Source organism: Acomys russatus, chromosome 31 (genome assembly GCF_903995435.1).
Source record: "Acomys russatus chromosome 31, mAcoRus1.1, whole genome shotgun sequence".
NCBI lineage: Eukaryota > Metazoa > Chordata > Mammalia > Rodentia > Muridae > Acomys > Acomys russatus.
This window is the reverse complement of record NC_067167.1, coordinates 7,051,965-7,067,921: the sequence shown is the minus strand read 5'-3', so window position 1 is coordinate 7,067,921 and position 15,957 is coordinate 7,051,965. Positions and strand designations below refer to the sequence as shown.

The 15,957-nt window shown below is 49.5% G+C and overlaps 1 protein-coding gene across 1 annotated transcript in view; it reads right to left on the bottom strand.

Annotated features, from left to right (window-relative positions):
• The window catches only part of Syn3 (synapsin III), a 66,716-nt gene that overhangs the window by 2,688 nt on the left and 48,071 nt on the right, over positions 1-15,957 (bottom strand). Inside the window, exons 3-6 of the mRNA XM_051173001.1 lie at positions 15,041-15,115; positions 9,825-9,927; positions 5,331-5,465; positions 4,501-4,588 (exon numbers count right to left, since the gene is read on the bottom strand). Coding sequence (XP_051028958.1) covers positions 4,501-4,588; positions 5,331-5,465; positions 9,825-9,927; positions 15,041-15,115 — 401 coding nt within the window. The remainder of the gene's footprint in view (positions 1-4,500; positions 4,589-5,330; positions 5,466-9,824; positions 9,928-15,040; positions 15,116-15,957) is intronic.

Sequence of the window (15,957 nt, the reverse complement as noted above, 5' to 3'; positions counted from 1 at the left end):
CTTTCTTTTTTTTCTTTTTTTAAACTTTAAAAAAAATGATTACAATTTATTCAGATTACATCCTGATGGTTATCCCCTAGACCTATGACAGAAGGGTCCCGCCTCCCCAAGCATATGGACAACAGCCTATCAGGTCTCATCCAGATAGCCTGCTTTCCCTTCCTCTGTGTGCCCAGCCAAGGGGAAGTGATCACATTGGGGGTACCAGAGTTCATGTCAGAGGCTGTCCCTGCTGCCCCTACAACTGTGGGGAATGAGCTATCTGTTGGCTAGCTCTTAACAGGGGTCTAGGTTCACTGCATGTCCTTAGGGGCAACAAAACATGTTTTCTTAAACTCAAATGTCGATACCCTAACCCTCAATGCGAACATATTTGGGTCTTTAAGGAGTAATATAATTAAGGTAAAAGGTCATAAGGTGAGGGTTTGGTTCAATAGGGTTGGAGTCTTACATGAAAAGGGAGAAGTAATTCGGAAAGTGTATGGAGTCAAGCATAGTGACCCACACCTGTAATCCCAGCACTTAGGAAGTCGAGGTAGGAGGACTGTGGCAAGTTTGAGGCTAGCTTTGGCTATACAGGGAATTCAGTCCAGTCCGTGTTTAGAGTGAGACACTATCAAATACAAAGACTTAATTCCCACTTGGTGTAAGACATAGTTCTCACTCTCTTTCTGAGTAAACATAAGGAAAACACCAACGGGTTCTTATCACTGTGGAAATGAAGAAGGGAAGAGCAGGGCCTGAGGCAAGTGGCAAGACCCTGTCACCAAGGGGGCATCCCCTACTAACCACCAGGGGGTGCTAGGTAGGAAAATAGGTTGAGTGCTTTCCAGAGAAGCTAAAAATTGACTAAAAGTGGGGGGTAGGAGACAGATAAAATCCAGATGTTTAGGTAAAAGCTTTATGATTTTTGTATGCTGACTACTTTTTTTTTTTTTCTCAACCAAGTGCAAGTCATTCAAAACATCCTTTTTCTTCTCCTTTCATCTTAAGCTCGCCACCCCCACACTGGGGTTGATACATTCTTGGAGAGTCTGTGTCCTAGTTGAATAACTTATTAACTATTTCTTGTGGTTCTATTTTACCAATGGGATACATCAAGAGACACTTTGGTTATTTCTTACAGCTTTTTGGCAAAGCAAACAACTTAATACTTTTTATTTGATCTACTCCCCCCCCCCCAACCCTGATGTGTGTGTGTGTGTGTGTGTGTGTGTGTATAAATGATTTTCCTAAGCCCAAAATTGACCCTAAAAAGATGAAATTTACAAAAGGAAAATTTGATGTTCTTGAGTTTGAAAATAAGTTCACACCAAGTTAATAATGTGATCCTGCTATTTATAGAATTTGGTGAAAATGTTTTAAAATCAGCCCTGTTATATTTGGGCTGAATGTTAATTCACTGAGCATTTCCTTTAATTACTTTAATTGGTTTTCAGTTGATTATTTTTCAACTCCTTCACATGGTGTTTAGCCACATGTTCCTTAAAATAATCTCCCTATCAAGCATGCTTTTCCTCTGAGCCAGAGAGGGGATCAGAACATACTAGTGCCATTCAAAGTGGTTTTAAAGAATCAGTCCCGAGCAGACTGGGAAAGGAGGGAGCAGGGCCAGGGGCTTGGTAGGGTGGTGAATACAGAGCTTGGGATCATTTGTTCTATGGTATTATTGTCAGGCTGGAGGGGAGAAGGGCTATGTAGGTCAGAGGGCTGTTAATGACAACCATGAAAAAGCAATCTGTCAATTAGAATTGCTGGGAAGAAAGCATGTATTAATAGTAAGCCGTGTAATTGTCATTAATCACAAACTACTAGTGAACACTGGAGTCCTCTAAATAATGCCCCATTGTTAGACCCCTTTCTAATGCCATCAACAATACCCTATAGACATGGAAGCTGTTATTCCCTCCAATGTCACTGTGGACACTGAGGTTTAAAGCCGTGTTACCATGTACCTAAAACGGAAAGGTGGCAAGACTGGACCTGTCTGGAGTGCATACACATCTCCAGGAGAACACTAACTGGCCTCAGTGATGCTCCTCATCTCCACGTCTTCTGCTCCAGGATTTTAAGTACACCGCCACATCCAAGCTTGGTTTTTGTTTTTGTTTTTAATATGGGCACTAGAGATCAAAGCCATGTCCTCATGCACTTACTGACTCAGCTGTCTCCCCAGCCTCCCACTCCCTTTTTTGAGACAGGATTTCACACTGTAGCCCAGGCTAGCCTGGAAATGAACTTTCTTGGTAGCCCCAGGCTAGCCCCAAACTCAAAGCAATGCTCTTGCCTCACCTTCCTTCATGCTGGGATTACAGATGTGCTTTGTTTGCCTTGTTTGTTATATTGTGAGAAGACTGACCACAGATACTGAGAATTAAAATGCCACCTATCTCATATTTTAACCCATGGTTCAATATGATTTTGATTACTGTTTATACATTTGGAGTATATTGGGGGCAGTCAATTTCAAAGTCATTTATATGAGGAATTTTAAGCTAATCTGGAGGGTTATGTTAAATGAATATGGTAATGGGGAAAGGAAAGAAGGAGAGAGAGAGAAGGCTGAAAGGGATGGGGGAAGGAGGAAGGAGCTGCTTTCCCGACAGCTGTGGAAGTGGAAGCCATCTGGTACCCAAGGCCCATTTTCCCCAAGAAGCAACTAATCTGTCGCTTGAATAGATGTGACTAGAAAGTTCAGGGCAGGATGGAAATGCCTTCTGTCAAGATTGCAAGATCTCCCGCCTTGGCGTCTCCCTGACAAGCCGCTCTGAAGACCCAGCTGGCCCAGAGCAGCCAGGCTGAGCGCACTGATGGCGCTGCAAGGGACATGCTTGCCTGGTGCTCCTCTTGAGCCCATGCGTGGGATATCCTCCACAGCTCACCTTTCCTCCAGCAAGCCATTAGCTAGTCTCATGAGTTCTCTTCCTCTTGTTGTCCACCCCCGTACCCACCCTCTAAGAAGTGGCAGCTCTTTTGGAATGGTGCAGGGATGGTTTTGAGGAAGAATGCCAGCAGCGGCTGAGGGTATAACGTTTTGGCCTTCTTCTCTTTCTTTCTCGCTCTAGCTGATTGGCTCACAAATGTATAGCCCGGCACCACTAGTAGCAAGAAATAACATTTCCCAGAACCTTTGAAAGTCCAGGCTTGAGAAGCTGCTATCTTCTCATTGTGCCTTCCTGGGCAACGCTTCAATTTCCTACTTGGGAAAAGGGGAACACGGATGCTTCCTCTGCAAAGCGACCAGGAGGTTGAACATGGATGGCTAGAAGGGAATGGCCCCAGCACGAGGCCCAGCATGCTAAATACTGAACCATCTTTCTGCTCTCTCTTCCCAGCTCCCTCCCTGACCCCAAGAGGACATGAGCCCTCCTCGGGTCCTTGTCCTGCTGATGGATGGATGGAAGTGTGCATGGCCCAAGGATAAAGGGTCAGGATGCATTGTCTTTCACAGGGGTTCTCAACCTCTGGGTCACAACCTCTTTGGGGGGAGGGAGGCAAGGGACCCTTTCACAGGGGTCGCCTAAGACCATCAGAAAACACAGATATTTATATTATGATTCATAACAGTAGCATAAACACAGTTATGAAGTAGCATCAAAAATCATTTTATGCTGGGGTGGGGGAGCTATCACCACAACATGAGGAACTGTATTGAAGGGGTGCAGCGTTAGAAAGATTGGGAACCGCTGCGCTAGACTGTGTCCAGCAACACGTCCTTACTGATTTAGTTATTAATTAATTACTCTGCGTGTATGTACACACCCTTGGGTGTGCAAGTGGAGGTCAGAGGACACTTAAGTGTCTTTCTCTATTGCTTTTTACCTTAGACAGGTTAGGCAGTTTAGTGGTTCCCAGGTGTTTTAATGCTATGACTCTTATTTATTTATTACACAGTGTTCTGCCTCTATATACACCTGTACATCAGAAGAGGATACTAGATCTCATTATAGATGGCTGTGAGCCACCATGTGGTTGCTGGGAATTGAACTCAGGACCTCTGGAAGAACAGACAGTGCTCTTAACCACTGAGCCATCTCTCCAGCCCCAACGCTACGGCTCTTTAATACAGTTCGTCATGTTGTGGTGACCTCCAACCATAAACATTATTTTGTTGCTACTTTTATAACTGTTATTTTTCTACTTTTGTGAATTGTAATACAGACAGCTAATATGCAGGATATCTGATGTGTGACACTGAATGGGCCGTGACCCACAGGTTGAAAACCACTGCTGCAGACTGTGTCTCTCACTGAACCTGCAGCCTGCCATGTCAGCTAGACCACATAGACAGCCACCATGGTCCTCTCTTCCCCTGGTGCTTCAGCTTCCAGCATGTTTAGCTATGTCCAGCTTGTTTACACGGGTGCTGGGGATTTGAACTCAAGTCCTCATGCTTGCACAGCTGAAGTCCTTACCTGCCAAGGCACCTCTCAGTCCTCCGCACTGTGTTTTAATGTCCTCATGGGCACAATATTTCTCTGTGTCTGTCCTGTGTCTTACCTTGTGGGGGTGGCCTTGGCTGCGGCTGTCCTAGCTGAGGTCCCAGCTGGCTTTGCCCTGGAGATTTTGCAGGTTTAATCTGAGGACCCTAGAGCAAGAGAAGAGAAAGAAAGCCTGTGGCTATAGCATTTCTGGGTGGGAAACAAGGCCTTATATAGGTCTGTTTCCTTTTTTTTTTTTTTAAATCACTAATATAAAACCCGTGACGCATGATTCTTCAGTGGACCTCACGATAGAGTTCCAGCACAGCCAAGGAGGATGCTGCAAATGCACCCCCCTCCTCCCAGCAGCCCCTTGAGTTTAACTACTTATTCCTGTGTCAATGAAGAGATGCGTTTCTATGGGACAAGCAGAGATTGGGGCTGGGGGAAGATTTGAAACGTGCTCTCCCAGAAGGCTTGCAAGCTAGCAAACTCTTTGAAGAGTGGTGCGGTAGTCCCTGGTGGGGCCTGTGCAGGGCAGGGGTGGGAGCTTGCTAGGTTGGGGGATGGTGAAGCGGGAGACACAAGTGTCTCTATTGACTGGTGCCTTGGGAAGGCAGGACATATGTGTCCATGTATTTCCGCACACACAGATGCACACACCTATGCTCAGGTTCAAGATGGAGATGCCGGGATGAACACTGCCAAAGTCTTACCAAAGACTGATGGAACAGGAGCTTTCTTCCTGGGGGATGGAAGGGGGAAGGACCCCTCCAAGGTCTCTGTCAGCCTCTGTCCCTACCCCATTCTCCTACATGATGCCTGCCTAGGGTTATCTCCATTTGATCCTGAGGGTCTTCATTCCAGAGTGCCCCGCCCCAATCTCTTTGGTTCTCAAGTGAGCCTTACCCAAGGCCTCAGGGGTGAGGGCACCGTGCCCCCTGGCACCAGGAGTTGGCTCATTTTGGAGACGACAAGGTCGGCTATTAACTGCTTGTCCTCTTCCACATGTTCTCCAATCAGGGGCATTGAGCTGTCCATGACCTAGGGGGAGGGAAAGGGGGCGGAAGAACCCTGCGTTAAGCCAACTTGATCTCAGGCCTTCCTGTTCCAGCAGTGTTGACACTGGGCTCAGTACAGAATGACCACCAGATGGCACTATCCTCCATGCAAAGGGCTCAGCGAGGTCCTTCCTGTCGTCTGGGCCCCCAGCAGGCAGACATCCAGTTCTTTCCAGTTCTCCTCTCCCCCCCCCCCCCGCCCCGCCCAACAGATTCCCTGGATTCAATTCAACTCAGCCTCCACAAGCTGGCTGGTCCAAGCAACGTGACCAGAGTGGGGGAGCACGTGCTGACCTTTTCTATACTTTTCTTTGGGGCATTGGTCTCTGCCCCCTCATTTCCCATCCCACCTTCCTTCCAGGCCTGAGGCTGCCCCCCCCTCTTCTGACCCAAGGTTAAGGATGTCCTCAGAGCTGGAAACTGGTGGGGGCTCAGGCATAATAACAACTCAAAGTTTGACACAGGCTGGAAGTGACCCGCCCCCAGCAGGACACAGACCTAAAATGAAACTCATTTGCTGAGAACCAGGCTGGTCTTAAGGAAGAAGCAGTTGGAAGTCCTGGCAGGTCATGTTGGCCTGGTCTACTTTTGTAGTAGATGGAGACACTAAGGCTCACAGATGACAGCCAGTGTACCAGGCGGTCACCAGGCACAGGCAGATGACTGTCTTAAGGGAACATATAATGTCTTGGTAGACCCGTGACAGAGCTGTGTTGGTCACCTCTCTCCTCTACTACGGGGAATCCAGCCACTCTCTGTCACCTGCTTCACCCTGTTAAACCCTCTTTGCCCTTTGCCCAGCTCTGGGGCAACCAGACACTGTCATTTCCAGATCCTGTACCCAGCTGTCTCTGGCCACCCCTCACCTGGCTGACTCCTCATCCAGCCTCAAACAGTCAGCCCTTCCTGAAAGCTTTTTAGGGCCTCACAAGTTCCCACGAGAGACCCTTTGTGCCCGTGTCTTTGCTGAGCTCGCGTAATTGTCCCAATGGACAGCTTAGACCCAGAACTGTCATTTACCCACCAAGTCAGGGTGGCCTGTGTCCCAGAGGAAGGGGAGGGGGTGTCCCTGCGGTAAATAAGCCCTGCTCAGCATGGGAAGGGTCTGACACTACAGTTTCACTGAGCACTAATAAGTGGGACGCTATTCTAAGAACCACGTAGAGATGACGTCTCAGAGCAGCACGTTGGCAGGGCTGGAGATGTGACTGGAGTGTTCACCTTGCGTGCAGGGGGTGGGGGTTGGGGGGCTTAGCTTTCACCCTGGCACCTGTAATTCCAGCATTCAGGAGGTGCAGGAGGGGTATCAGAAGTTCAAGGTTTTCTTACATACTGGATTTGAGGGCAGCTGGGGTTACATGGGACCCTGCCTCAAGCCAACAAGTGTTCGAGGCAGGCCATATGACTATTATGGTTAGCCTCATCCGCGTGATGAGGAAACCGACTGGCAAGTTCTACAGTAGCTGGAGCCTCCTGACCAAGCACTGGGCAGCTCTGTGGTAAGACTTCAAATGAGGTTGCCAGGGTTCCAGGCCTGTGTTGTGTGACTGACTTGCTTCGGGGGAGTGGGTGGTGGGGTGGGAGCGGGTGGTGGGGGTTGGGGATGGAGCCTCTTGTCTTCTCCAGGTCTATTTTTTCTGTCAACTGTAAACCAAGGGTTCAGGCAGCTGCTAAGACCCGCCTCCCACCCCCCCCAACTGTGACTTTCAAGGGACCAGGAGTATAAGCGCCCAGTGTGCCTCAGAAACCGAAAAGCAAACAAGGGTATGGGTATGATCTCAGAAGGCCCCCGGAAACTGTCCTTACATAGCACTCTCTGGGGTCACAGGCAGTCTCCGGCTTGGCAGTCCCCAAGGCCCATGCCTGGGCTTTGAGCACCCTGCCTGTCTATAGCTCTTCTCTCCAGTCCAGCCCACCGCTCTCTGTCTTGGACCATTCCCCACATCCTCTGCAGGGGAAAACGGCCACTGCAAGGAACCTGAGGTCAGGAACTGGGATCCCCACAGTGGATACAGCCAAAGGAAGTAGACTGTCATTCTCCCCAGGGAGACATTTTTTCCTAGTGAGCAATATCATCCCTTAGGCCAGGTCAGAGAGGACGAGGCCTAGGCTGTTTCCCCTGAGCACCCTCACTGAACATACATGCCACACAAGTGTTTTTACACAGAGCTGGTTGTGAGGCAGTATTTTCAGATCTCTGCTGCCTCTTTGCCCCTTACTGGGAAAAATACATTATATATTCCTAGGAGCAAGCTCTCTCTCTCTCTCTCTCTCTCTCTCTCTCTCTCTCTCTCTCTCTCTCTCTCTCTCTCTCCTCTCTCTCTCTCTCTCTGATCCCACACCAAATCCAAAGGAAAACAATTCTTTAATGTTTCTGAGGAAAAAAAGAATCTGAAAGCCCCCCCCCTCTTCCCTCTCTCTCTTTTCTAAGATTTTTTTTCTTAAAAGTTGTTTTCTTATGTTTAGAAGACCCAAACTGGCTCTTTTGTTTGTTTTTAAATGCGAATCATCTTTCATTCCTGCCCTCTACTAGTGTCTGGAGCTGGGGCCTATGGATATAAATGACGTTTTATGAAAGCAGAGAAATCTCAGAGATCAGAGCTCACAGGTGTGTGTGTGTGTGTGTGTGTGTGTGTGTGTTGCTGAACCAAGAGAGGAGGCAACCAGTCCATCCATATACATGTATGTATGTATGTATGTATGTATGTATGTATGTATGTATATATCTTTTTACTTTTTAAGATTTATTTATTTTATCTGTATGAGTGTTTGCATGTGTGTGTGTGTGTGTGTATGTGCATGTTCTGCACAGCTGTGAGTCACCACGTGGATGCTGAGAACCAAACCTAGGTCTTCCACAAGAACAGTGAAAGTTCTGGACTATAAGCCATCTCTCCTGCTCTCTAGTTCTCGGAATAGCAGCCCTCTCCTAGTCTCTTGCCACCTCCAAGCCCTGGTCATCTGGTTTAGAGCCTGGTGCCCAGAGAGAAGAAATGAATGTGTGTGTGTGTGTGTGTGTGTGTGTGTGTGTGTGTGTGTGTGTGTGTCCTCAAACCAGATTCATGTCTAGTGCCCTAGTGAAGAAAAGCAACGCTGGGTGGTTTGACAGGTACTACTGACGTCCCAGGTGAAGTGACCCTCAGCTCACCTCTGTTGTGGTAAGTGTTAGAGGGAAAGTGGTCCCCGACTTGAGACGAGGATGAGGTCCTACAAAGAGATGCCACTCACCTTGGGGTAGCAGTCTGCTTTTCTGGTGAGCTGACTAGTGAGATTGTTGCCCTGGGCTCCTGGGAACCCCCTCCTTGATGTGGTGTACCCCTTCCACCATGCTATACTCCCACCCATTCAGTTACCTGGTGTTGTTTGCCTGCTGGTCCCTGAGCAGTGAGGCGGACATGAGGGATTGGACGACTGGCTGGCTACTGTGGGAATCCCAGCCATGTGCCTATCATTAGTTGGCCAAACTCGTGGGAGAGGCAGCTGCAGGGGAGGGGTGGCCACGGGACTCCCCTCACATGTCTTGGCCTGGTGTTAGCTCACTCTTCCCTTATGGGCGGAGAAGTGAGCCTCGTGGAAGGAGTGAGCTGAAAGGACCCCATGTGACTTGTGGAGATGGGTAGCTGGGGTTGGAGAGGGCCCTGAGGCCACAAGCGGGGTTTTGGGTTAAAGCTGTGGAAGTGTTGGATGCTGGGAGCTGGAGAAGAAAGGATAGGGAGAGTCCTGACACGTGTAGGAAGGGGTTGCAGAGGGAAGAGGCTACTATGGGATGGAGAGGTGAACGGGCTGCCCATCTGGCAACATCTCTTATTTCTGGTGGTTGAGTCGGTCCCTCCAGTTGCACTCTGTACAAAGGTGTCCCTTTGCTCAACAACGCTCTGTCACCTTCTCTTACAGCCTGCAAATCCTGAATCTTCTGGGTGCCTCAGATCTCCTGGGGCCCACGCTTGTTGAAATCACATTAGGGTGGAACCCTTGCACGGTGGCAAGGGGAGCGTGTTCACTTCACGCATTTGACCGATGAGAACAGTGGCACAGAATACTGAGGACTCTTGGCCTTGATGGGCTGGGAAAAACATGTACCCCGAGGCTTAAACTATGAAGTCAGAATGCTTGAGCAGGAAGGCTCCCTACCATTGCTACAGCTGAGGTGGGTGCATGAAGTACGATGGGGAGTGGGGTGGGGCGGCCGGTACCTGTCGGGGTATCTTCCTACGCCCTGCACTACACGCAGCAGGCCATGGCTGCAATGCTGGGGTTCAGCTTGGAGTCGTTCCTGCTCGGGGGGGGGGGGGGGGGGGAGGGTAGATGGTCCAGGCTGGACTTCTCCTGCTTTATTCCTTACCTCGATGATATAATCTCTGCCATCCTTGCTGTGGACGGCCTTGACAGCACAGATGTCTAGGCCGCCGAACATTTCTGAGCAGCTGTCCACCCAGAGCCTGTACCTGCAAAGACAGATGACTGACAGTGAACAAGTGTGTGGGGCAAGAGGCAAGGACAGAGGCCAGAGCGAGATGGGGGAGTGCAGGCAGACCAAGGAGGGAAGTTGGGGGGTGGGTGGGCGGGAGTGGGGCAGGGAGAAAGAGAGCAAGGATGAAGGAGAGAAGGAATAAGAACTGGGACGTCTCAGAGATTCATGGCCACCCCTTTTGCTGCCCCAGGACCTTGGCTCTGCAGCAGTAGGAAGCTTGCCTCGCCCTCACCCAGAGCCATCCAGATACTCAGACACCCCTGCAGCCCTTTTCCCTTGGGAAAGCTGCTGGAAGGGCTCTAAAAATCCCTCCAGGCTGTCCTCCCTGCTCAGGGCCCCAGCCAGACAAGAGCCTATAGGGGACAAAGGACCTCATTCTCTGGGAGCCTGGGCATGGTGGGGGGCAGGGGAGCTCCTTCAGACAGCTCCTGACTTGCCTAGGGGCCTGGCCCTCTGGACCAATTGCTTTTGTTCCTGTTCCAGTGACAGACAGCTGCGGGGCCAGTTTGCTTTGCTGGGGACAGATCTGGGCTGTGAACTTTGACCTTACAACAAGGGGTTGGTTGTATCTGGGGAGATCTTCTGGGCTCGCACTTGGCTTCCCTTGTGGACTGGATTCGCGGGAGTCAAGGGGACTTTGTGTCAATGTTCCTGTTTCTTTCCCCCACTCTCTAGGGTCACACGGGACACTCCAGCTCTCAGTTCTATTTGTGTGTTTGGGCCATATGACCTGGAATAAGGCAGGAACACAGCTGAAGATTTCTAAGAACACGCGAGGGCCCACTGAGGCCTAGAGAGAGGGTCTCTCTCTGAAGTTAGGCAGCAGGGCAGTCGCATGGTTAGATTCATCTAGATATCCCAGACCTGGAACCCAAGCCTAGTTCTCCCATCTAACCACAGCCAGGAGCATGCTGGGAAAAAAGAGCCACACCCACTGGACTCCAACTATGTGCCATTCTGTGCCTGGCAGGATGACTCCTTTTCCTTCTAATCTCACCACAAATTGATCAAGGAGGGAGGGTTGGGCTCATCTTTCAGATGAAAAAGCTGAGGCATAGAGAGAATAATAAATAACATTGTGGCTTCCAGTCCCAGAGTCTGTGTGTGGCCAGGTTATAATCAAGCTTCTCTCCCTCTCATTTGGAGCCTGCCACAGAGTCACGTGTCTGTTTTTACTTGGCATGAAGGAACTGGAGTTTGTGTGTTCGAGCCCATGTGCATGAGTGTTGGCTAAGACGACATATACGCATGTATGATCATCAAGGACCAAAGGCAAGCCTGAATGTTGTTGCTTTTTTTTTTTTTTGGTTTTTTGAGACAGGGTTTCTCTGTATAGTCCTGGCTGTCCTGGACTCGCATTGTAGACCAGGCAGGCCTTGAACTCACAGAGATCCACCTATCTGCCTCTGCCTCTCGAGTGCTGGGATTAAACGCATGTACCGTGCCGCCCCCCACCCCCACTGCCTGGCCAGTGTTGTTTCTTAGGAGCCTTCCACCCCATATTTTGAGACAAGGCATCCCACTGAACTTGAGACCTACTGAACAGTGTGGGCCTGGCTGACAGGCAAGCCTCAAGATTCCCCCTGTCTCTGCCTCTCTGGTGCTGAGGTCACAGCCACATGCTGCCATACCTGCCTGGCTTTTTTTTTTTTTTTTTAATTTGGGCATCTGGGAATCGAACTCATGCCCTCACCCTTGGGTGGCAAGTGCTTTATGGTCTGATCTGTCTCCTGGGCCTGTGGCCTGGATGCTTGCTGTTATTTCCTTAGTGATTTGGGGGAGATCCTCTTCCTCCTGATGGCTCAGTTTCCTCTGATTCTTCCTGTGGTCAGGACGCACAAGGATAATAAAGGCCGTGTACAGGTAAACGAGCAGCACCAGGGCTCAGCCCTATGGGAGTGGGTGGCCTCTACCTATTGTATTTTTGTTGCTGTTGTTTGTTTTTTTGCTTTTCCAAGACAGAGTCTCTCTGTGTCACCTTGGCTGTCCTGGACTCATTTTATAGACCAGGATGGCCTCGAACTCACAGAGATCCACTTGCCTTGGCCTCCTGAGTGCTGGGATTACAGGGCCACCACACCCGCCTATCTCTACCTACTCTTGATGCGTCCTACAAGACTCTGATGTGCAGCCCCGCATGGCAACAACTTCCATCCTTGGAGCATTTGAGAGGCTTCTGCGGGCCAGGTGTTAGGGCTACCGTATTTGGTGCTGGTGGCTGACTCATGGGACACAAGACGCTCAAGGAACACTATGCCTGAGACACTCCTGAGTCAAGGTTCTTCCTATGAGAGATAGAAGTCTAGACTTAGGGCTGGAGGCGACCAGACTCCAGAGGCTGTTTTCAAAGGGCGAACATCCAGGTCATCTGTGCGTATCACCCCAGGGGCCGGGAAATGTGAGGAAGGTTCCCTTTCAACCAGGCAGACTAGCACTAGACAAAATGCATGAAAATCGCCCAGGAGTCAGGAAACCCAGCGAGCCTGTGAACCATGGAGGGGCTGGGCCTGCTTAAGGGGGGCCAGACACTTTCAGGCTGTAGGAGTGGGAGCAGGGAGCTCCGTCCAGGCCATGAGGGCGGCTCTTGACTGCACGAAGGACAGTGCATGCCAGGCTGAGCTGACAGACTCTGTCCTGTGACGGTTCCTTTTCGAGTCATCTTTGTGATTTGAGACTTCGTGATTTGTGAGCAGCACCACACACAGGACGGTGGCGTGGTGGAGACCTCCATGGTAAACTCCTGAGGCAATGGAGGCTGTTAGACTTCCAGTCTGGGGAAAGTCATGAAGAAGAGGTCACTAGCTGTCCATGAAGGCTCCCTGGGGGACGGGTGTGCCTGGCACTTGGCACAACTCCTCCACAAGACTAGCTGGTTAGAAGAAAGTTACAAGAGGAAGTTGGAGCCCCCACCTAGGCTTGCTGAGAAGGGCAGATATCCACCCTGGCAGGTGTGTGTGTGTGTGTGTGTGTGTGTATGTGTGTGTGTGTATGTGTGTGTGGTGTGTGTGTGTGTGTGTGTGTGTGTGTGTGTGTGATGCGGACTTGTCTATCGTTGTGTTCATTTTCCTGCTAGAGAAAGTTCAGAATTGCCTGTTAACTTAGCTGGAAGGGTTGGGGCATTCATCTTGGTTCATTTGGCTTCCTGAGCTTGCAGCCCCTGTCCACACGGGCAGGGTGATGACTCCCCCGCCCCCCCCACCATTTCTCCAAGGCCCAGCTCTAAAACTAGCTCACAGTGAGCACTTAGGATATAGTTGCAGAGGTGGAGCAAAAGCTGGCTCCTTCAGGCTCCCACTCATTCTCTAGGATGGAATTCTGGAATCCCCCTTCATCAGGAGCCCCTCCCTGACCTCTTCTTCCCTAAGCTTCACTGGGTGCTCTTTCTCCTTTTTCCCATTGCAAGTAGTCAGGGCTCATGTTGTCCTAACATTACTGTATTAGGCTGCAGCTGTCTCCCCGCTTAGAGAAGAAGGGAAAGCTGGCTGTTGTTAATATAAGTGGGGCAACTATTTTCCCTCCTATGAAAGATGTCTTCTTCTTCTTCCTCCTCCTCCTCCTCTTCTTCCTCCTCCTCTCTTTCCTCCTCTTCTTTCTCTTCCTTTCCTCTTGCCCCTTTTATTCTTTTTTTTTTTTTTTTTTTTTTTTTTTTGGTTTTTCAAGACAGGGTCTCTCTGTGTAGCCTTGGCTATCCTGGACTCGCTTTGTAGACCAGGCTGGCCTCGAACTCACAGTGATCCGCCTGCCTCTGCCTCCCGAGTGCTGGGATTAAAGGCGCGCGCCACCACGCTCAGCCTGTCCCTCTTATTCTTATTCTTACTCTTACTCTTCTCTTCTTCTTCTTTCTTCTTTGGTTTTTTGAGACAGGGTTTCTCTGTGTAGCTTTGGCTGTCCTGGACTCGATTTGTAGAGCAGGCTGGCCTCGAACTTACAGCGATCCTCCTGCCTCTGCCTCCTTGAGTACTGGGATGAAAGGCGTGCGCCACCACACCTAGCTTGTAAAGACTTCTTAATACACAGCATTATGTCCCTCCCTGAGTCTCCCTCGTTGTTGCTACACATTTGACATAGGTTTAGTCAAACGCAGCGCTACAGCCTTCTCAGCCAGTGATTGGCTCAGAGAGGATCATGTGAACCAAAACCTGGCTAGGCAGCTGAGTAGGTTCCGTCCCAGGGAAGGAGGCTTTCTTTCTGTCAGTCTTGAACACTGCGGCTTTAAGCCTGGTGATGCTACGAACCAGTGTTGGAGACCACAGTGTTGGAGAGCCAACGCAGCCGTGAAAGACATGGTTTCAATAGAGGGGGTGGAGATGGGGGTCTCTCCTGAAAGCATGCCTCTTGAGCTCTCATCAGCAAAAGTTGATAAATCTCCAAATAACAAACTGATGTACTATGCTACGAGGCGTGCAGCTGCACCACAGTCCCCAGAGGAAATGCTCAATGCTCTTTACCTTGGCCTCTTTGCTGCCCAGTGCACTGTGACATGCATGCAGCAGGCTCTCAGTGTTTAGTGATCCTAGAAAACATGCTCTGGCCACTACTGCTATTTGCTTGCACCCAGTGCTCAGTGGGCTCCTAGGGAAGGTGTGTGTGACTGGTGCGGAGAGCAGGTGCCCAGCCCTCCCTCAACTGAGGGGGCCAGTCGCAGTCTTGCTTAAAGGGAGAAAGACCTGTAGGTCCCTCAGCTACAGTGCACTCTGAAACACTCACCATTTAAGGAGAATTGGCTGTCCCCTCTTCAGTCTGAGGAAGGCCCACCTTCATTTGTATTATGTTTTAATGAAACTGCTTTCTTCCAGTTATCTGCAAACAACTGGGGACCGGTGAAGGCTCCTATCTCTCTTACTGAGGTAGCAAGGCAAGACCCAGAAGACTTGAAGCCAAGGCTTCAGTGTTCCATATTCAGCTCTGGAACATGAGGCAAACCACTTCCCTTCTCTGAACTCCTACCATCTGCAAATGTCATTTTGACAGGTATCCTGACATTGATGCTGACCAGACAGGAAAGCAAGACGGGAAGTGCTCTGCGGGTGGGGGCATGCTCATGGATGCTGGTGTTGCTTCCCACCCACCCACCCTTTGTCTCTTACCTTTCTGTCATGGCCACCTGCTCCAGCATGGCAGAGCCTGTATTGGCCTTCCAGTTGCCAGAGATGGAGGTTCTCCTGGGTTAGAACAAACCACACGTTGAGGACATGAGAGATGCTGTCACTAATTTGCTTTCCCGCTTTGCTTTGGTGGTTAGGATATGTCATTTCAAATACCTGGCTCAAATTATACATAGTACATACTTTTGGCTCTGTGGATTCTGTCCTCAAATTCATTTTCATTCCTGTAATTTTCTTCATTAACGGTGTGTGGTTTATTTAGTCCTGGATATTATGTATTGTTTTCTAAACTTGTCTTTGAAATTTAAAGATTAAATTGTATTTACTTATGTTTTTTGTTTATTTATTTTATTTCGTATGAGTGTTTTGTTTTAATGCTCTGCACCATGTGTGTGCAATGCCCACAGAGCCCAGAAGAAGCCATCAGATACATGGAAACTGGAGTTACAGAAGGCTATTAGCTGCCATGTGGATGCTGGAAACCAAACCCTGGTCCTTGTCAAGAGCAACAAAATTCTTTTAGCTGCTGAGCCATCTCTCCACCCTGTAGATTAAATTTTTAAAAGATTGACACCTCAGGTAAAATGTCACAAACTTTGGTGCTGCAGTGTCTCCACACCAGATCTCATATGTAAAGGCTTGAATCTTAGCATCTTATGAGGCTATTGGGAAGTGATGCCTGGAAAAGGAAGTTAGGTCATGCCCTTGAAAGGACTCTGGTACTTCCAGTCTCTTTCTTGGCTTCCTGGCTACCATAACATGAGCAATCTCCACGAGTATGTTACCACAGGCCCAAAGCAATAGGGACATGTAACTGTGGGCCAGAACCTCTGAAACTGTGAGCCTGAATAAACCCTTCTTGATTTTAAGTTGATTGTCTCACGTATTTTGTTATAGTA